The 23,235-nt window shown below is 42.9% G+C and overlaps 1 protein-coding gene across 1 annotated transcript in view; it reads left to right on the plus strand.

Annotated features, from left to right (window-relative positions):
• gbe1a (glucan (1,4-alpha-), branching enzyme 1a) overlaps positions 1 to 23,235 on the plus strand; it is a 154,348-nt gene that overhangs the window by 29,594 nt on the left and 101,519 nt on the right. Inside the window, exons 2-4 of the mRNA XM_014129886.2 lie at positions 5,493 to 5,662; positions 8,148 to 8,263; positions 22,506 to 22,631. Coding sequence (XP_013985361.2) covers positions 5,493 to 5,662; positions 8,148 to 8,263; positions 22,506 to 22,631 — 412 coding nt within the window. The remainder of the gene's footprint in view (positions 1 to 5,492; positions 5,663 to 8,147; positions 8,264 to 22,505; positions 22,632 to 23,235) is intronic.

Here is a 23,235-nt window from a genome sequence, read left to right on the forward strand (position 1 = left end):
AGAGGACGTTTTCTTTTTTTGCTGAGTTCGTATTGAGTGATCCTGTTTGTAAAACAGATCTGTTTTTTTGAGTATGGATTCAGTTCGACCAAGGATGGTGAGCCGCCAGAACCCAGGACAGGCGTAAGAAGTTGCATGCAAAGATTTATTTTTCCTTGGAGGACACTGAATTTGCGCTGCCATACTATGGTGTGGTAGGATTCTTCTGTTGCACTGCCATACTACGGTGTGGTAGGATTCTTCTGTTGCACTGCCATCATATGCTGTGGTAGGATTCTTCTGTTGCACTGCCATACTACGGTGTGGTAGGATTCATTGTTGCAAGACCTGATTGCACCATACATTGCAGTGGGACGGTCATAAGAACACACCACATTTACACACCTAACAGTGTTTATTGATAGCCACAGTCACTCACATTTGATTCCATCTCATAGTGGTTTTATAAGTCAGTATTTGTTAACTTCTATGGGCTAGGTGGGACGGTCACGTCGGGACACTATTCAACAGCCAGTGAAATAACATGGCACGAAATACAAAACAGCAAACATTTCGTTTTCTCAAACAATCAACTATTTTACACCATTTTAAAGATAAACTTCTCGTTAATCTAACCACATTGTCCGATTTCAAAAAGGCTTTACGGTGAAGGTATAAAATTAGATTATGTTAGGACATAAACTTCACAAGAAAAACCACACAGCCATTTTCCAAGCAAGGACATGCATCACAAAAAACAAAAATACAGCTACAATATTCACTAACCTTTGATGATCTTCATCAGATGGCACTCATAGAACTTCATGTTACACAATACATGTATGTTTTGCTCGATAAAGTTCATATTTATATCCATAAACCCCATTTTACATTGGCGCGCGATGTTCAGAAAATGTATTCCCACCAAAACCTCCGGTGAATGTGCTGTTCAATTTACAAAAATACTCATCATAAACGTTGATAAAATTTACAACAGTTATTGAAAGAATTATAGATGTACTTCTCCTTAATGCAACTGCTGTGTCAGATTTTAAAATAGCTTTACGGCGAAAGCACATTTTTCAATATTCTGAGTACAGAGCTCAACCATCAAAGCAAGCTATACAGATACCCGCCAAGTTCTGGGGTCAACTAAACTCAGAATTAGTATTATAAATATTCTCTTACCTTTGCTGATCTTCGTCAGAATGCACTACCAGGACTCCTACTTCCACAAGAAATTGTATTTTTGTTCGAAATACTCCATATTTATGTCCAAATACCTCCGTTTTGTTTGTGCGTTCAGGTCACTAATCCAAAGGCATAACGCGCGAGCGCAGTACCAGAGACGAAAAGTCAAATAGTTCCATTACCGTTCGTAGAAACATGTCAAACGATGTTTAAAATCAATTTTTATGGTATTTTTTTTTGGTCCTCGACAGGTTAAATGAAATCTCCAAAATATCGTTACTTTTTAAACAAAGCGACTATTATTAATTAATTTAGAATTATATAAAAGCCCCTTGGGAACTGTGATCATATCTAACAGAAAATGCCCCAAAAATATTAATTTAATTTCTCCAATCCTCTAAATGTAATTATTGGCGGAGAGTCACATCATTGAATTTGTATTTTCCGATATACTGTAGGCCTACCACAGGCGAAATCAGTCTTTCTAGTGTTGAGTAATGTCTGTCTAATTCTGTAGTTAGACATCACAACTATGAAATAACACATATGGAATCATATTGTACAGCGCCAAATTTTCCATTCCATTCTAACAGAAACCCAGAGGAATTTTTTTGTTAATATTAATCAAATGAAGTAAGTACCAGTCAAATGTTTGGACACACCTACTCATTCCAGGATTTTTCTTTATTTTTGACTATTTTCTACGTTGTCGAATAATAGTGAAGACGTCACAACTATGAAATAACACACATGGAATCAGTTAAGAACAAATTCTTATTTACAAGGATGTAAGGACAGCCTACTCCTTCCTCCCCGTTAGGGAATTGAACCCCAGTATCCAGCGTGCCCTGCATTCTGTAGTACAGACATGGCCTGCTCTCCCTTATGTAAGAAATTAGGCACTTTCCCATGTTTACTACATTATGTATTGTAAACAGCACAGTAGCCTAATAAACAAAAAAAAACATTTTGTTAATAAAATAATGACAAAAAATACTCTTTCAAAATGCAGATGTTGATTTTAGTTATGGCTCCATAACGAATTACTATGGGAATAAATATCACTGATTTTTACAGAAATATTGGAACAAAGTTGTCTAATGAAGGCAAACCATTTAGAATCCTCCTATCCTGTAGCCTAATCCCGACCATCACGTTGAACAGCGCCATAGAAACCCTAAGTTTCGTTTTTCTCTGAATAGAAACACCATAATATTAATCAAATTTAAGCCACATTTCTTAAAATCAATCCCATATACTATGTTATTACAACAACAAAATTTGTAAATGGCCCGGTAATGCCAATACGGCTTCTCAAAGATGCCCTCTGGTGGTCAAACTAGCAATAACTTGCAGTAACAGGAAAAAATGGCAGAGAATTAAAACGACGTGCCACAGAATGCTGAGGCAACACGCAAGGTGTACCGCAGTATGATACAACTTTTAAAGAAGGAACTGCTGTATGCACCCTAGTAAACTATAGGAGGATATATGGCTAATATCTAACTACTGTTGATGTATTCAATTCATATTGAGCTCATTGAGCTCAAATTTCACACGTCAATATTTATTCAAGGTCATTCTTTTTTAATTTGTAAGAATTTTTAACAAAATTTCAGCCAGTATTATTTTACTAAATCATTCAGTTGTGTGGTTTTAATTACCTAACTGCTCCAATTTGTGTTTAAGCTTCAACATACTTAAATAGTGTATTTGTCTACAGTGATTTTATAATATTGTAGCCCACCCCCCTCCCCTTCACACCACTTTCCATCAATTTATACAGTTTATATATTTTGGAAATCAACAAAGCATAAGAACACTTAGCTTCTTTTCATGTATTAAGGTGTACTTAGAGAATCCAGTGGGTTCTGGTTATCTTTTAATAGCTGATTCTTCTACGTTTTGTAAATGTATGTTTGTTGTTGGTTCCGAAAGAACGTGTTGAGGTTGTTTAGCCATTTACTGGGATTATTTTAAATTCATTGTGAGACTATTAAGTACATTTGAAAACTATTTAGTTGTGTGTGTGTGTGTGTGTGTGTGTGTGTGTGTTGCATTGCCTTCAGAAAGTATTCACACCACTTGCCTTTTTCCACATTTTGTTGTACTACAGCCTGAATTTAAAATTGATTAAATGTAGATTGTGTGTCACTGGTCTCTACTCACACTACCCCATAATGTCAAAGTGGAATAATGTTTTTAGACATTTTTACAATCTAATTAAAAATGTAAAATCTGAGATGTATCGAGTCAATAAGTATGAACCTCCTTTGTTATGGCAAGCCTAAATAAATTCAGGAGTAAAAATGTACTTAACATGTCACATAAGTTGCATAGACTCACTCTGTGTTCAGTAATGGTGTTTAAGATGTTCACTGTACCCTGCAATCACACACCTGCAACCCTGTACATGTGACTATTAAACACTCAATCTCTGAACATTATTTTTGAATGATTACCTCATCTCTGTATACCACACATATAATTATCTGTAAGGTTCCTCAGTCGAGCAGTGAATTTCAAACAGATTTAACCACAAAGACAAGGCAGGTTGTCCAATGCCTCGCAAAGGGCATCTATTGGTAGAAGGGTAAAATAAAAAAAAATAAAACAGACATTGAATATCCCTTTGAGCATGAAGGTATTAATTACAGTTTGGATGGTGTATCAAAACACCCAGTCACCACAAAAATACACGCGTCCTTCCTAACTCCGTTGCCCAGAGAGAAAGGAAACTGCTCAGGGATTTCACCATGAGGACAATGGTGACTTTAAAACAGTTAGAGTTTAAAACTGCAAAGAAAGTGGCAAAGCAATTAACTTTTTGTCCTGAATACAAAGTTTTATGTACAACTCTCCATATTTTGTAAGCATAGTGGTGGCTGCATCATGTTATGGGCATGCTTGTAATTGTTAAATGCTGGGGATTATGGCAAGACTACAAAATGGTCAACAACGAATTCAACAGAGCTTGATGAATTTTGGCAAGTGTTGCGCAATCCAGGTGTAGAAATCTCTTAGAGACTGACCCAGAAAGACTCACAGATGTAATGGCTGCCAAAGGTGATTCTGGGGTGTGAATACTTAGTTCCAGTCAAAAGTTTGGACACACCTACTCATTCAAGGGTTTTTCTTTATTTTTACTATTTTTCTACATTGTAGAATAATCGCGAAGACATCAACACTATGAAATAACACATATGGAATCATGTAGTAACCAAAAAAGTGTTAATCAATTTAAAATATATTTATATACAGAAGAGTTTGCAAAACTGTCATCAAGGCGAAGGGTGGCTACATTGAAGAATCAATATATTTTGATTTGTTTAACACTTAATTTTTTGAATTATATTCTTCTTATCTGAATAAAATAGGATATTTTTCCCATTCCGGAGCGAGTGCTCACATGAAGTGGCTACGTTAAAAGTGATCATTTGAAATAGGTCCTATATGCTGGATTTAGAGTTATTTGGCAACTTTAGTTGTGAATGATACAAACCTTTTAGAATGTGTTAGATATCAAAACATATTTGGGCTGCATGACGGGACTTCAGACTATTGAAGATTTAAGAAAGTTGTAAAAAACAAAGCTTGTTCTCTGTTACTTGTCTCAGGCTGGACAAACTGTTCTCTCATCAAGTGATCATATGTTCACCCATCAGACTATTCTCAATTAAATCTGCTCTTTTAGTAATATGTCAAATGTGTTTCCATTTAGAATGGCCCATTAATAACAGGGACAGCAACAGGGGCAGGAACAGGAACAAGGGCAGGAACAGGAACAGGAAACAGGAACAAGGGCAGGAAACAGGAACAACGGCAGGAACAGGAACAGGAAGAGGAACAGGGGCGGAAACAGGAACAACAAGGGCAGGAACAGGAAGAGGAACAGGGGCGGAAACAGGAACAGGGGCAGCAACAGGGGCGGGAACAGCAACAGGGGCGGGAACAGGAAGAGGAACAGGAAGAGGAACAGGGGCGAGAAACAGGAAGAGGAACAGGAAGAGGAACAGGAAGAGGAAGAGGAACAGGGGCGGGAAACAGGAAGAGGAACAGGAAGAGGAACAGGGGCGGGAAACAGGAGCAGCGGCAGCAACAGGAGGAATATACATGTCATCTGTATGCACTCCAATAGCCAATGGAGGCCGCTCTTTTTCCCACCGGTCCGTTTTGTTATTTATTTATTTCTATGCTACTTGGGGTTTATAGGGAAGGTACCGGTTCTCTAGAGGAGGCTTAGAGGAGTCAGTACACACACATTAACTAATCCCATCTCTCTCTCTCTCTCTCTCTCTCTCTCTCTCTCTCTCTCTCTGTAGGTACCAGTTGTTCACTGAGAGGTTGTCTAAGCTGGAGGAGGCTGAGGGGAGTTTTGATAACTTCACCAGGAGTTACATGTTCTACGGTGTCCAGAGACAAGCTAATAACAGCCTGATGTTCAGAGAGTGGGCTCCAGGAGCTCAGGCCTTGTTCCTCACTGGGGACTTCAGTAAGTACACACACACACACACACACACACACACACGCACACGCACACGCACGCACACACACACGGGCGGACGAGGACATATATATACAGTGCAAATGCACTGTACACGAATGCAAATCATTTTATAACATTTTTGACATGCGTTTTTCAGGATTTTTTGTTGTTGTTATTCTGTCTCTCGCTGTTCAAATAAACCACCATTAAAATTATAGACTGATCATTTCTTTATCAGTGGGCAAACGTACAAAATCAGCAGGGGATCAAATACTTTTTTATAATAATATATATAATATATATATATATATATATATATATATATATATATATATATATATATTAATATATATATATTCACTTTCCTTATCGCTAGCGCATGCATACATACATATACACACCCTAACCGGACAGTTTATTAGGTACACCATCCCATTCAGGAAAATGGTTCTCTCCTACAGACAGCGAGTCACGTGACCGTGGCTTGTTGTATAAAACAGACATCGAGGCATTTAGTTACTGTTTGAACGTTCTAACGTTCTAACGTTCTAACAAACTAAGACTGATATCAGGGCACAATAATGGTGTGGGGAATGTTTTCCTGGTACACGTTAAGACCCTTGATACCAACTGAGCAACGATTGAACGCCACAGTGTATCGTTGTTGACCAAACCCAGTATCTTTGGGACGAGATGGAAGGTGGTGTTGACCAAACCCGGTATCTTTGGGACGACATGGAAGGTGGTGTTGACCAAACCCGGTATCGTTGGGACGACATGGAAGGTGGTGTTGACCAAACCCGGTATCGTTGGGACGAGATGGAAGGTGGTGTTGACCAAACCCGGTATCGTTGGGACGACATGGAAGGTGGTGTTGACCAAACCGGTATCGTTATGAGTTGTTACCAAACCCGGTATCGTTGGGACGAGATGGAAGGTGGTGTTGACCAAACCCGGTATCGTTGGGACGAGATGGAAGGTGGTGTTGACCAAACCCGGTATCGTTGGGACGACATGGAAGGTGGTGTTGACCAAACCAAGTATCTTTGGGACGAGATGGAAGGTGGTGTTGACCAAACCCAGTATCTTTGGGACGAGATGGAAGGTGGTGTTGACTAAACCCAGTATCTTTGGGACGACATGGAAGGTGGTGTTGACTAAACCCAGTATCTTTGGGACGACATGGAAGGTAGTGTTGACCAAACCCAGTATCTTTGGGACGACATGGAAGGTGGTGTTGACCAAACCCAGTATCTTTGGGACGACATGGAAGGTGGTGTTGACCAAACCCAGTATCTTTGGGACGACATGGAAGGTGGTGTTGACCAAACCCAGTATCTTTGGGATGAGATGGAAGGTGGTGTTGGCAGTCCAATCTGCAGCGACTGCGTGATGCCATCGTGTCAGAATGGACCAACATCTCTGTAACGTTTCCAACACCCAAAGAATTCAGGCTGTTCTGGAGGCAAAGGGGGGGGGAGTCCGACTTGGTACTAGATGAGTGTACTTAATAAACTGGCCAGTGTGGGGGACACCTGCTCTTTCCGTGATGTACAGTAGACTGACTAGGTGAATCCAGTTGAAAAGCTATGATCCCTTCGTTGATGTCACCTGTTAAATCCACTTCAATCAGTGTAGATGACGGGTTAAAGAAGGATGAGAGAGAGAGAGAGAGAGAGAGGTTGAAGGAGATGATTGTGTTCTAAACATCTTGGGATGTCTGAGACAGAGCAGTTTAACAGACTAGTGTGTTTTTTCTGGTGAGCGCCCCAGGCCTGTTAAGCTGCAATAGCATCGCCTTAGGCCACTAACACCTCTGTCTGGAAATGGAGTATGTGCTTGGGGAGTGTGTATGTGTGTGTGTGAGACAGAGAGAGCAAGCTAGTGTGTTCTACTGTCTACTAAAGTGGCATGATTTGGTGCCTTGGGTATTCATCTCATAACACAATGTGACACCAATAGCTGCACTCTGCCCCCTCTCTCTGTACACGGCCCCCCTCTCTCTGTACACGGCCCCCCCTCTCTGTACACGGCCCCCTCTCTCTGTACACGGCCCCCTCTCTCTGTACGCGGCCCCCTCTCTCTGTACGCGGCCCCCTCTCTCTGTACACGGCCCCCTCTCTCTGTACACGGCCCTCTCTCTCTGTACACGGCCCCCTCTCTCTGTACACGTGGCCCCCTCTCTCTGTACACGTGGCCCCCTCTCTCTGTACACGTGGCCCCCTCTCTCTGTACACGTGGCCCCCTCTCTCTGTACACGCGGCCCCCTCTCTCTGTACACGTGGCCCCCTCTCTCTCTCTGTACACGTGGCCCCCTCTCTCTCTCTCTCTCTCTCTCTCTCGTCGGGGGCTGCTGCTGTGATGTCGCGGCAATTGAAAAACTTTATCTTGTGACAAATTCTGCAGCCAATAGGGATTCTTGTTGGCAACAGTGAGCTATTGTCTTCTATGTTCTCATGTAGCTAACTCCCCCCCCCGTCCCCGTCCCCAGATGACTGGAACAGAACGTCCCATCCCTACACTAAGAAAGAGTATGGTAAATGGGAACTTTGCCTTCCTCCCAAAAGTAACAAGTCACCTGCCATCGAACATGAGACCAAACTCAAGGTATTGTTACTACCATTATTATTATTGTTATTACTACTACTGTTACCATTATTATTATTGTTATTACTACTACTGTTACCATTATTATTATTGTTATTACTACTACTGTTACCATTATTATTATTGTTATTACTACTACTGTTACCATTATTATTATTGTTATTACTACTACTGTTACCATTATTATTATTGTTATTACTACTACTGTTACCATTATTATTATTGTTATTACTACTACTGTTACCATTATTATTATTGTTATAATTATTATTATTATTGTTATTACTAGTATTATTATTATTACTGTTGTTGTTATTATTATTGTTAATACTACTACTACTGCTGTTACCATTATTACTATTATTACTACTACTACTGCTGCTGTTATTATTATTATTATTATTATTACTCCTACTACTACTACTACTACTACTACTACTGCTGTTATTATTATTATTGTTACTACTACTACTACTGCTGTTACTAGTATTGCTACTGCTACTCTATTCAAATCTGATCTGTTATTGATGCCAACTAGCTGGCCCAGGTCTTTGAATATCACACTGTGGTAATGTTGTTTTCTTAACAACACACTGCTTGTTGTCTGCTACACTCCAGCTAAGCCTGGAGCCTGGCTAGCAACAAGCACCTACAACGTCAAACTAACAGAAACTGATAATATTGTAATAATGCAGGCTTATCTGGCTTGAATTACATTATTGAAGATATGTTAGCTACTGCCAACTAGTAGTTAGCTAGCGCTTAAAGACAACAGTGGCTAGGTGTCCTGGCTAGGTAAGGTTTCAGTTTAATAGGTCACAGCCCCAAACATATATCAAAAAAGATATCCCATCAAGAGCCATTGCATTCTCACTCATTTCTGTCCTTTTTTGTTTCAAAAAGTGTCTATTTATTTCAAAAAGAGGGAGATGCAAAAAAAATAAAAATTGTTACACTTTTTTTCCCAGGATACTAGCGAGTGGCTTGCGGCACCATCTGCTGACTATTTATTGAAGGGAGTTCTCAGCAGGTGTGCCAAATGTGATTCAGGAAACTAGGCGTATGTCGCAAGTCACGACTTCACAGGAGAGCCTTTTCAACGTAAAAACGTTTTATTTTTTTATCAAAATGCGTTTTTTTGGGGCACAAATGTTTTCTAGAACATGTGAACTTTAATGTGCCTTAATAACGAACTTGTATGCTATCTGTAAATACGAATAAAATTGTTACATTTACGAGTCTAGTTGGTTAAGCCACAGGAAAAAGTCAGTAACCTTCCCACTAGCCATGATTGGCTGAGATAATGAGTGGGCTGGACATGCTGAGAGAAGAGTTTGGATTGGTCTGCCATATAGAAGGCTTCTGTCTATTTGAGCTGGTCAGTCTGTTGGTAATCCTGTATAAGCTGCATAAGTGTTGCTCTCCACTTTCTGGAGGATCAAGTTTTGAAATCAGTGGAATTAGAGTATGATAGCTAAAGAGATGGAGGAAACGCCTGTCTCCGGATTACATCTTCAAACTAAGGGCAACCGTGGCATAGCATTCCTGATAGGGAGACGCGTCCATCATGCACGATGACGTATACACATAAGATGGTCTAGCGTTAGCTAGCTACATTTCCAGATATTACACATTTTCTAGTTTTGACAGAAAGTGGTTTCATTTCAAGCTAAAGTGTACTGTTAGCTAGCTAGCTAATGTTAGCAAAAAAAGCGTTCTGAAATTGTTGTAGACAAAGAAGAGCCCTTCACTAGATAGCAAAACATTCAAAGGGCTTTTTTTCCAAAAGTGAGTTTACAAGTTTATCAATTTTCAAAGCAAAATTACTTTCCCATTGTTCCTCAAATGCAGTGTATGATATACTATTTTGTAGCTCTGAGTCGCCACTTTTATCTAATGTAAAAAACATAATTTCAAATTTTGCTACATAAGATCGAATCCAGGTGGTGAGTCACACATTTCGTTATTGATGGAGAAATGACAAGGGGGAAAAACTCCCTTTAACCTGTTAGGGCTAGGGGGCAGCATTTGCACGTCTGGATAAAAAAATGTACCCGATTTAATCTGGTTACTAATCCTACCCAGTAACTAGAATATGCATATACTTATTATATATGGATAGAAAACACTCTAAAGTTTCTAAAACTGTTTGAATGGTGTCTGTGAGTATAACAGAACTCATTTGGCAGGCAAAACCCTGAGACATTTTCTGACAGGAAGTGGATACCTGATGTGTTGTATTGACTTTAAACCTATCCCATTGAAAAACACAGGGGCTTAGGAATATTTTGGCACTTCCTATTGCTTCCACTAGATGTCACCAGCCTTTACAAAGTGTTTTGAGTCTTCTGGAGGGAGATCTGACCGAACAAGAGCCATGGAACGATGATGTCCCATTAGACACCTGGCGCGCGAGTTCATGTTGGGTACCCTCGTTCCAATACGTTATAAAAGAGTATGCATTCGTCCACCTTGAATATTATTCATGTTCTGGTTAAAAAAGGCCCTAATGATTTATGCTATACAACGTTTGACATGTTTGAACGAACGGAAATATATTTTTTCCCCTCGTTCATGACGAGAGTCCGGCTGGCTTAGATCATGTGCTAACAAGACGGAGATTTTTGGACATATATGATGAGCTTTTTTGAACAAAACTACATTCGTTATGGACCTGTGATACCTGGAAGTGACATCTGATGAAGAGAATCAAAGGTAATGGATTATTTACATAGTATTTTCGATTTTAGATCTCCCCAACATGACGTCTAGTCTGTATCGCAACGCGTATTTTTCTGGGGCGCAGTGCTCAGATTATTGCAAAGTGTGATTTCCCAGTAAGGTTATTTTTAAATCTGGCAAGTTGATTGCGTTCAAGAGATGTAAATCTATAATTCTTTAAATGACAATATAATATTTTACCAATGTTTTCTAATTTTAATTATTTAATTTGTGACGCTGACTTGACTGCCGGTTATTGGAGGGAAACGATTTCCTCAACATCAATGCCATAGTAAAACGCTGTTTTTGGATATAAATATGAACTTGATAGAACTAAAAATGCATGCATTGTCTAACATAATGTCCTAGGAGTGTCATCTGATGGAGATTGTAAAAGGTTAGTGCATCATTTTAGCTGGTTTTATGGTTTTGGTGACCCTGTCTTTGACTTGACAAAACATTACACACAACTCTTGTAAATGTACTGTCCTAACATACTCTAAATTTATGCTTTCGCCGTAAAACCTTTTTGAAATCATAAAACGTGGTTAGATTAAGGAGATGTTTATCTTTCAAATGGTGTAAAATAGTTGTATTTTTGAAAAATTTGAATTTTGACATTTATTTGGATTCAAATTTGCCGCTCTTGAAATGCACCTGCTGTTGATGGAGTGCACCACGGGTGGCACGCTAGCGTCCCACCTAGCCCCAAGAGGTTAACGTCGCATAATCTGAATCTGCACAAACCGAGTCTAACTAAAATAAGTCCGTACCACACCAATTGAGTTGATGTATTTATTTACGAACAAGATAAAATGATAGTATAAGATACACACAGTCTAGGCTATTGATTAGAACTTAGTACAATGAAACAGGTCCCTAGCGGACCAACACAATCTGACACGTGTTACACAAAATGGAGATTTAAAATGAGAGAGAAAAGCCCACTTGGATACATTTGTAAACTATGCTTAGTTTAACCCTAAGACCTTGCCCCGTACTGCCACTCTTATGGGTCAGAGTATAATGATGGAATTACGTGTCAAAGGTCTCCAATGGGGTTTCTCTTCATTGACCGGGTTCCTTCTCGTCTGATGACGGCACTTCTTCGGTTACCCGGTGTAACTCTCTGTTTGTCCACACGATGGCAGTGTCCTTTTCTCTTAGTGGTCTGTTTTCCTTGTTCTGAAAGAGGGGTCTTCTGAGGACGGCTAATCAGCCATATAGGTGTTTCCAGCATGGGAATGAAAACAGTATAGGCACACGGATCCTTGGAGAGAATAACCGGGTGGTCCTGCTTGAATTCACCCTCTTAGACACAGCTACTCCTCCATAGCATAGATTGTTAAAAGGTTCCTTTGTCTTTACATTTACATTACATTTAAGTCATTTAGCAGACGCTCTTATCCAGAGCGACTTACAAAATGGTGCATTCACCTTATGATATCCAGTGGAACAACCACTTTACAATAGTGCATCTAAATCTTTTAAGGGGGGGGGGGGGGTCTTCAACATCGTGTTGCGTTTTGGGGATTACAACTCATCGGACTCATTGGCTGCAGCTCGTGGTCACTTAGTCGTAATGTTAATTCTTAACTCGCATGTTTTATACCCTCGGGTCAGAAATGTGCGTTTCCACCTTTTTTTAGGGCAAGATCTCTGGACGTAACTAGTCACGAGGCTGGAGGTCTGTGTGTTGCAAGTTACGGGGCTGGAGGTCTGTGTGTTGCTAGTTACGGGGCTGGAGGTCTGTGTGTTGCTAGTTACGAGGCTGGAGGTCTGGGTGTTGCTAGTTACTCGGCTGGAGGTCTGGGTTTTACTAGTTACGAGGCTGGAGGTCTGTGTGTTGCTAGTTACGAGGCTGGAGGTCTGTGTGTTGCTAGTTACGGGGCTGGAGGTCTGTGTGTTGCAAGTTACGAGGCTGGAGGTCTGGGTGTTGCTAGTTACTCGGCTGGAGGTCTGGGTTTTACTAGTTACGAGGCTGGAGGTCTGTGTGTTGCTAGTTACTCGGCTGGAGGTCTGGGTTTTACTAGTTACTCTGCTGGAGGTCTGGGTTTTACTAGTTACTCGGCTGGAGGTCTGGGTTTTACTAGTTACTGGGCTGGAGGTCTGGGTTTTACTAGTTACGGGGCTGGAGGTCTGGGTTTTACTAGTTACGGGGCTGGAGGTCTGGGTTTTACTAGTTACTCGGCTGGAGGTCTGGGTTTTACTAGTTACTCGGCTGGAGGTCTGGGTTTTACTAGTTACTCGGCTGGAGGTCTGGGTGTTGCTAGTTACTCGGCTGGAGGTCTGTGTGTTGCTAGTTACTCGGCTGGAGGTCTGTGTGTTGCTAGTTACTCGGCTGGAGGTCTGTGTGTTGCTAGTTACTCGGCTGGAGGTCTGTGTGTTGCTAGTTACTCGGCTGGAGGTCTGTGTGTTGCTAGTTACTCGGCTGGAGGTCTGTGTGTTGCTAGTTACTCGGCTGGAGGTCTGTGTGTTGCTAGTTACTCGGCTGGAGGTCTGTGTGTTGCTAGTTACTCGGCTGGAGGTCTGTGTGTTGCTAGTTACTCGGCTGGAGGTCTGTGTGTTGCTAGTTACTCGGCTGGAGGTCTGTGTGTTGCTAGTTACTCGGCTGGAGGTCTGTGTGTTGCTAGTTACTCGGCTGGAGGTCTGTGTGTTGCTAGTTACTCGGCTGGAGGTCTGTGTGTTGCTAGTTACTCGGCTGGAGGTCTGTGTGTTGCTAGTTACTCGGCTGGAGGTCTGTGTGTTGCTAGTTACTCGGTTTGAGGTCTGTGTGTTGCTAGTTACTCGGCTGGAGGTCTGTGTGTTGCTAGTTACTCGGCTGGAGGTCTGTGTGTTGCTAGTTCCTCGGCTGGAGGTCTGTGTGTTGCTAGTTCCTCGGCTGGAGGTCTGTGTGTTGCTAGTTACTCGGCTGGAGGTCTGTGTGTTGCTAGTTACTCGGCTGGAGGTCTGTGTGTTGCTAGTTCCTCGGCTGGAGGTCTGTGTGTTGCTAGTTCCTCGGCTGGAGGTCTGTGTGTTGCTAGTTACTCGGCTGGAGGTCTGTGTGTTGCTAGTTACTCGGCTGGAGGTCTGTGTGTTGCTAGTTACTCGGCTGGAGGTCTGTGTGTTGCTAGTTACTCGGCTGGAGGTCTGTGTGTTGCTAGTTACTCGGCTGGAGGTCTGTGTGTTGCTAGTTACTCGGCTGGAGGTCTGTGTGTTGCTAGTTACGAGGCTGGAGGTCTGTGTGTTGCTAGTTACGAGGCTGGAGGTCTGTGTGTTGCTAGTTACGAGGCTGGAGGTCTGTGTGTTGCTAGTTACGAGGCTGGAGGTCTGTGTGTTGCTAGTTACGAGGCTGGAGGTCTGTGTGTTGCGAGGCTGGAGGTCTGTGTGTTGCTAGTTACGAGGCTGGAGCTCTGTGTGTTGCTAGTTACCAGGCTGGAGCTCTGTGTGTTGCTAGTTACCAGGCTGGAGGTCTGTGTGTTACGAGGCTGGAGGTCTGTGTGTTGCTAGTTACCAGGCTGGAGCTCTGTGTGTTGCTAGTTACCAGGCTGGAGCTCTGTGTGTTGCTAGTTACCAGGCTGGAGCTCTGTGTGTTGCTAGTTACCAGGCTGGAGCTCTGTGTGTTGCTAGTTACCAGGCTGGAGCTCTGTGTGTTGCTAGTTACCAGGCTGGAGCTCTGTGTGTTGCTAGTTACCAGGCTGGAGCTCTGTGTGTTGCTAGTTACGAGGCTGGAGGTCTGTGTGTTGCTAGTTACGAGGCTGGAGCTCTGTGTGTTGCTAGTTACGAGGCTGGAGCTCTGTGTGTTGCTAGTTACGAGGCTGGAGCTCTGTGTGTTGCTAGTTACGAGGCTGGAGCTCTGTGTGTTGCTAGTTACGAGGCTGGAGCTCTGTGTGTTGCTAGTTACGAGGCTGGAGCTCTGTGTGTTGCTAGTTACGAGGCTGGAGGTCTGTGTGTTGCTAGTTACGAGGCTGGAGGTCTGGGTTTTAGTAGTTACTCGGCTGGAGGTCTGGGTGTTACTCGGCTGGAGGTCTGGGTTTTGCTAGTTACTCGGCTGGAGGTCTGGGTTTTGCTAGTTACTCGGCTGGAGGTCTGGGTTTTAGTAGTTACGGGGCTGGAGGTCTGGGTTTTAGTAGTTACGAGGCTGGAGGTCTGGGTTTTAGTAGTTACTCGGCTGGAGGTCTGGGTTTTACTAGTAACTGGGCTGGAGGTCTGGGTTTTACTAGTAACTCGGCTGGAGGTCTGGGTTTTACTAGTAACTCGGCTGGAGGTCTGGGTTTTACTAGTTACTCGGCTGGAGGTCTGGGTTTTACTAGTTACTCGGCTGGAGGTCTGTGTGTTGCTAGTTACGGGGCTGGAGGTCTGTGTGTTGCTAGTTACGAGGCTGGAGGTCTGGGTGTTGCTAGTTACTCGGCTGGAGGTCTGGGTTTTACTAGTTACTCTGCTGGAGGTCTGGGTTTTACTAGTTACTCGGCTGGAGGTCTGGGTTTTAGTAGTTACGGGGCTTGAGGTCTGGGTTTTACTAGTTACTCGGCTGGAGGTCTGGGTTTTACTAGTTACTGGGCTGGAGGTCTGGGTTTTACTAGTTACTGGGCTGGAGGTCTGGGTTTTACTAGTTACTGGGCTGGAGGTCTGGGTTTTACTAGTTACTGGGCTGGAGGTCTGGGTTTTACTAGTTACTCGGCTGGAGGTCTGGGTTTTACTAGTTACTCGGCTGGAGGTCTGGGTTTTACTAGTTACTCGGCTGGAGGTCTGGGTTTTACTAGTTACTGGGCTGGAGGTCTGGGTTTTACTAGTTACTCGGCTGGAGGTCTGGGTTTTACTAGTAACTCGGCTGGAGGTCTGGGTTTTACTAGTTACTCGGCTGGAGGTCTGGGTTTTACTAGTTACTCGGCTGGAGGTCTGTGTGTTGCTAGTTACTCGGCTGGAGGTCTGTGTGTTGCTAGTTACTCGGCTGGAGGTCTGTGTGTTGCTAGTTACTCGGCTGGAGGTCTGTGTGTTGCTAGTTACGAGGCTGGAGGTCTGGGTTTTAGTAGTTACTCGGCTGGAGGTCTGGGTTTTGCTAGTTACTCGGCTGGAGGTCTGGGTTTTAGTAGTTACGGGGCTGGAGGTCTGGGTTTTAGTAGTTACGGGGCTGGAGGTCTGGGTTTTACTAGTAACTCGGCTGGAGGTCTGGGTTTTACTAGTAACTCGGCTGGAGGTCTCGGTTTTACTAGTAACTCGGCTGGAGGTCTGGGTGTTACTAGTTACTGGGCTGGAGGTCTGGGTTTTACTAGTTACTCGGCTGGAGGTCTGTGTGTTGCTAGTTACTCGGCTGGAGGTCTGTGTGTTGCTAGTTACTCGGCTGGAGGTCTGTGTGTTGCTAGTTACTCGGCTGGAGGTCTGTGTGTTGCTAGTTACTCGGCTGGAGGTCTGTGTGTTGCTAGTTACTCGGCTGGAGGTCTGTGTGTTGCTAGTTACTCGGCTGGAGGTCTGTGTGTTGCTAGTTACGAGGCTGGAGGTCTGGGTTTTAGTAGTTACTCGGCTGGAGGTCTGGGTTTTGCTAGTTACTCGGCTGGAGGTCTGGGTTTTAGTAGTTACGGGGCTGGAGGTCTGGGTTTTAGTAGTTATGGGGCTGGAGGTCTGGGTTTTACTAGTAACTCGGCTGGAGGTCTGGGTTTTACTAGTTACTCGGCTGGAGGTCTGGGTTTTGCTAGTTACTCGGCTGGAGGTCTGGGTTTTGCTAGTTACTCGGCTGGAGGTCTGGGTTTTAGTAGTTACGGGGCTGGAGGTCTGGGTTTTAGTAGTTATGGGGCTGGAGGTCTGGGTTTTAGTAGTTACGGGGCTGGAGGTCTGGGTTTTACTAGTAACTCGGCTGGAGGTCTGGGTGTTACTAGTTACTGGGCTGGAGGTCTGGGTTTTACTCAGATCCAATTTAGACAACCAACTGTCTGGACTATCTGGACATTTTCCACACAACGTACAGTATGTAAACATATTGTGAAAACTCTTCAGGTTACAATGTTTTCGTTATAATGTCGTCATTTAACTTTTAATAAAATAACAAAAACAACATTAATTTTCATATTCCATCTATTGTCGTTACTACTATTTTGACTGATGAACTATATCGTCCCAAAGTCCATTTATTTCATGTTGCTGTTCTGAGGTAGGTTCTCCATAGGCCCATCATACAGTCCATTCCTCCATAGTGAGAGGACAAAGGGATTTTGTCTGCTGCCTAAAGATTTACAATGGGCGTGAGGTGTCATAAAACTCCATACCTCTCGATCTCTCCCCCGCTTGTGGGTGTGAGAGATGTCTCTGTAGGAGTGTGGTCCACGGTAACCTGACCCGCACAGGCCAGTCATGACAATACACTACCCTTTATTTTATAAACTCGATATAAACGCTACCCTTAATTCTGTATTTTATAAACTCGATATAAACGCTACCCTTAATTATACATTTTATAACCTCGATATAAACGCTACCCTTAATTCTGTATTTTATCAACTCGATATAAACGCTACCCTTAATTCGGTCTTATATAAACGCTACCCTTCTGTATTTTATAAACGCTACCCTTAATTCTGTATTTTATCAACTCGATATAAACGCTACCCTTAATTCTGTATTTTATCAACTCGATATAAACGCTACCCTTAATTCGGTCTTTTATAAACTCGATATAAACGCTACCCTTAATTCTGTATTTTATAAACGCTACCCTTAATTCGGTCTTTTATAAACTCGATATAAACAATGTCACGATTGTCGTAGGTTAAAGTGGACCAAGACGCAGCGGGGAAAGGTGCACTCATCTTCTTTTTATTTAAACTGACAAGAAGGTGAACCAAAACAAACACGTACACAACAAAACACAATGACTAATAACAGGCCGGTAAGGCAACAAAGCTATACCCAGCACAATCTCCCACAAATACTAAAACAAACACATACCTATATATAGGACTCTCAATCAGAGGCAACTAGAAAACACCTGCCTCCAATTGAGAAGTCCAATCACCAATTAACTAAACATAGAAATACAAAGAACTAGACAAAACATAGAAATACATTAACATAGACCAGTGCCCAAAACCCGGAATAATAAATCAAACACACCACTAAACACACAACCACCCCGAACCACATAAAACAAACACCCCCTGCCACGTCCTGACCAAACTACAATAACAAATAACCCCTATTACTGGTCAGGACGTGACAGCTACCCTTAATTCTGTATTTTATAAACGCTACCCTTAATTCTGTATTTTATAAACTCGATATAAACGCTACCCTTAATTCTGTATTTTATAAACTCGATATAAACGCTACCCTTAATTCTGTATTTTATAAACTCACCATAAACCATCCTGCTCTACTGAATGTTGTCTTGTGTGGTATGGTACATCCTTGAGGGATGAGATGTGTTATTGTGATTTATATAATGAAAGCTCCAGTTATTGAAAGATATTGTTATTGATTAGCACCCACTTGGTTATCCATTCAACAATACGAGGGGTAGTGAATGAGGACATGGGGGAACGGAGCGACTTAAGGAGTCGGAAAGTACTGTTAGGGGGGCGATTTGTAACTGGGAATGGGAGGGAGCTTGGCACAGTTTGCCCTGTGTGTGTGTACAAACAACATCCACACACACACACACACACACACACACAATAACAGCCTATCAGTGTTGGCACACAGAACGTTGTTAAACTCTGCTGGGCCCATCTGTTTCTTCCCAGGCTATATATATACACACACACACAGACACTGAGCTAACAGAATTGTTGGTGGATTTTACTGGCTGGGGTCTCAATGCAGGGGCTAAGAACATAATCATATGTCATGCGGTGCAGTTTAAACCCTCACCGTGTTTAAAACCCTCACTGTCTTTAAAACCCTCACTGCGTTTAAAACCCTCACTGCGTTTAAAACCCTCACTGTCTTTAAAACCCTCACTCTCTTTAAAACCCTCACTGCGTTTAAAACCCTCACTGTCTTTAAAACCCTCACTGCGTTTAAAACCCTCACTGCGTTTAAAACCCTCACTGCGTTTAAAACCCTCACTGCGTTTAAAACCCTCACTGCGTTTAAAACCCTCACTGCGTTTAAAACCCTCACTGCGTTTAAAACCCTCACTGCCTTTAAAACCCTCACTGCCTTTAAAACCCTCACTGCGTTTAAAACCCTCACTGCGTTTAAAACCCTCACTGCCTTTAAAACCCTCACTGCATTTAAAACCCTCACTGCGTTTAAAACCCTCACTGCGTTTAAAACCCTCACTCACATTCTATCCTCCTCTTGCAAACTCTCCCTCTTTTTCTCTGTCACTTACTTGTCTTTTTAAAAAATATATATATTTCAGAACAGCCTCCAAAACAAACTAAAACTGAGGTTCCATCTCTGACCAATACTTTTGTTCTCTGCCTCATGTGACTCGTCTCTTCTCACACTTCCATTCTTTAATATTCCACCAACATGTCTGAAACATTTTCCCAGCCAGACTGTATCTATGTCAGTTCAGGCTCTACTTCGCCACAGGGGACTCTACTTTTACTTTCTCCACTCTGACAACTCTTAACAGGCAACTAGTTGGTAAATATTTCATAGTGCCCAAAATCTCCCCCTTCCCCTCTATAGGACTGTTGGTAGGGCGTCTGTTTGTTTAGCTCAGACCCTGTACACCTCCGTCTGCCTTATGATCAAACAAATAAAGCATGAAAAACAACCCACAGCAAACCGAGACACAGACACACGCACGCACGCACGCACGCACGCACGCACGCACGCACGCACACACGCACACACACACACACACACACACACACACACCACTGTTCGATATGTCTTCAGTAGCTCTTTAAAATCACCTCAACAGTTCAGCATCACTGAACCAGTAATTATTCCGAAATTAATATTTGATCATGTTTTTTGGTGTGTGTGTGTGTGTGAGACTCTTTATGAACTTTTAACTAGACCTATAGAATGCTGGAAGGGTTTACCTTGCCACTGTGGCAAATCTATACAGCTACCTGGGGATTTAGCTAGCGAAAAGGAAAGTGTGTGTTTTGAAAGTAAAGATATAAGAGTTTTTTTTTTTTTTTCGGGGGAAAAACTTACATTGCCAGGGGATATCGCATCCGTACTAAAACTCTAGGAGAGAAGCGGGTTGATCTGTTCATCTCATCAGTACTAAAACTCTAGGAGAGAAGCGGGTTGATCTGTTCATCTCATCAGTACTAAAACTGTAGGAGAGAAGCGGGTTGATCTGTTCATCTCATCCGTACTAAAACTGTAGGAGAGAAGCGGGTTGATCTGTTCATCTCATCAGTACTAAAACTCTAGGAGAGAAGGGTTTGATCTGTTCATCTCATCAGTACTAAAACTCTAGGAGAGAAGCGGGTTGATCTGTTCATCTCATCAGTACTAAAACTCTAGGAGAGAAGCGGGTTGATCTGTTCATCTCATCAGTACTAAAACTCTAGGAGAGAAGGGTTTGATCTGTTCATCTCTTGTCCACCAGTCTTAAGAGAAGGTTCTAGGTCTGACGGACCCCTAGTTCTCTAAAGCCCAGTTCAGATACAACAGCCGTAGAGACGAGACAAAACTAGCCAGTTAATAAAATGTTGTCGTCCAACAGGTGACTAAAGACGGGACCGTTCAGATACAACAGAAAACTAGCCAGTTATAGAAGGTTGTGTCGTCCAACAGATGACTAAAGACGGGACCTGTTCAGATACAACAGAAAACTAGCCGGTTATAGAAGGTTGTGTCGTCCTAAAGACGGACGTTCAGATACAGAAACTAGCCAGTTATAGAAGGTTGTGTTGCCATACAGCTGACTAAAGACGGGACCGTTCAGATACAACAGAAAACTAGCCAGTTATAGAAGGTTGTGTCGTCCTAAAGACGGGACGTTCAGATACAACAGAAAACTAGCCAGTTATAGAAGGTTGTGTCGTCCAACAGATGACTAAAGACGGGACCTGTTCAGATACAACAGAAAACTAGCCGGTTATAGAAGGTTGTGTCGTCCTAAAGACGGGACGTTCAGATACAACAGAAAACTAGCCAGTTATAGAAGGTTGTGTTGCCATACAGCTGACTAAAGACGGGACCGTTCAGATACAACAGAAAACTAGCCAGTTATAGAAGGTTGTGTCGTCCTAAAGACGGGACGTTCAGATACAACAGAAAACTAGCCAGTTATAGAAGGTTGTGTCGTCCAACAGATGACTAAAGACGGGACCTGTTCAGATACAACAGAAAACTAGCCAGTTATAGAAGGTTGTGTTGCCATACAGCTGACTAAAGACGGGACCGTTCAGATACAACAGAAAACTAGCCAGTTATAGAAGGTTGTGTCGTCCTAAAGACGGGACGTTCAGATACAACAGAAAACTAGCCAGTTATAGAAGGTTGTGTCGTCCAACAGATGACTAAAGACGGGACCTGTTCAGATACAACAGAAAACTAGCCGGTTATAGAAGGTTGTGTTGCCATACAGCTGACTAAAGACGGGACCGTTCAGATACAACAGAAAACTAGCCAGTTATAGAAGGTTGTGTTGCCATACAGCTGACTAAAGACAGGACCGTTCAGATACAACAGAAAACTAGCCGGTTATAGAAGGTTGTGTCGTCCAACAGATGACTAAAGACGGGACCTGTTCAGATACAACAGAAAACTAGCCAGTTATAGAAGGTTGTGTCGTCCAACAGATGACTAAAGACGGGACCTGTTCAGATACAACAGAAAACTAGCCAGTTATAGAAGGTTGTGTTGCCATACAGCTGACTAAAGACGGGACCGTTCAGATACAACAGAAAACTAGCCAGTTATAGAAGGTTGTGTCGTCCTAAAGACGGGACGTTCAGATACAACAGAAAACTAGCCAGTTATAGAAGGTTGTGTTGCCATACAGCTGACTAAAGACGGGACCGTTCAGATACAACAGAAAACTAGCCAGTTATAGAAGGTTGTGTCGTCATGACTAAAGACGGGACGTTCAGATACAACAGAAAACTAGCCAGTTATAGAAGGTTGTGTCGTCCAACAGATGACTAAAGACGGGACCTGTTCAGATACAACAGAAAACTAGCCAGTTATAGAAGGTTGTGTTGCCATACAGCTGACTAAAGACAGGACCGTTCAGATCAAAACGACCCGCCATCTGATTGAGCCCGGTTCCATGCTAACGATACCTCCTTCACAATGACGTGATGAAACGTTGATACAAAGTGACCACTTGTTGTAGCAACTAGTATCATGAAATACATTAACCAGAAATGGGATGCACTGCAGCAACATGGCTAGCTATAGCGCTCTGCTTGGCTAACTAGCTGTTTCGCTAAACACGAAACGTCAGATCAAACTTTTTGAATTCTGTGTTTTTAAAGTTACATATCTTGAAAGGGTAGTTGGTGCTATTTTTCATCCATCCAATCTTTCACTTCTAGGGGATAAAATTTCGTATTAATATTTTGGTGTCTTGTTGCTAGATAAATATCGTCTGACGCCATTTCCTCTTCAACATGTCTTGTCCAATCAGCTAGTGGTACTGACGTCCGAAGGGGAGGAGTTATTCCGTATCTCTCCGTGGGCCAAATACTGTCACAAACATGTGGACTCCAACACCTACGACTGGATACACTGGGACCCTGTTAGACCTTGCCTGGTATGTACCGTGTGTGTGTGTGTGTCTAGCATTGTGAGAAGCCTTTTTATTGCAGAAAGCTTCCTCCTTTTTAATGAAGTGCTATTTAACATTTCACAGACAGCCACCCAGACACCCTGATGTGAAGAAGCTCTTCACTGTAAGCAGGGCTTGGCAGCATGAAGCTTTTGATGTTTGTGTTTCTAATGGAGACATGTTTATGTAACGCTTAATAAAGGGATCCTTCACTCTCCTCCTCCTCCTCCTCCTCCTCCTCTGCCCATCTGCTCTCCTCTTCTCCTCCAACCCTCTCTTCTCTCCTCCCCTCCTCTGCTCTCCCCCCTCTGCTCTCCCCCCTCTGCTCTCCCCCCTCTGCTCTCCCCCTTCTGCTCTCCCCCTCCTCCTCTCCCCCTTCTGCTCTCCCCCTTCTGCTCTCCTCCTCCTCTCCCCCTTCTGCTCTCCTCTGCTCTCCCCCTTCTGCTCTCCTCTGCTCTCCTCCTCCTCTCCCCCTGCTCTCCTCCTCTCCCCCTTCTGCTCTCCTCTGCTCTCCTCCTCCTCTCCCCCTTCTGCTCTCCTCCTCCTCTCCCCCCTTCTGCTCTCCTCCTCCTCTCCCCCATCTGCTCTC

Source organism: Salmo salar, chromosome ssa11 (genome assembly GCF_905237065.1).
Source record: "Salmo salar chromosome ssa11, Ssal_v3.1, whole genome shotgun sequence".
NCBI classification, from domain to species: Eukaryota; Metazoa; Chordata; class Actinopteri; order Salmoniformes; family Salmonidae; genus Salmo; species Salmo salar.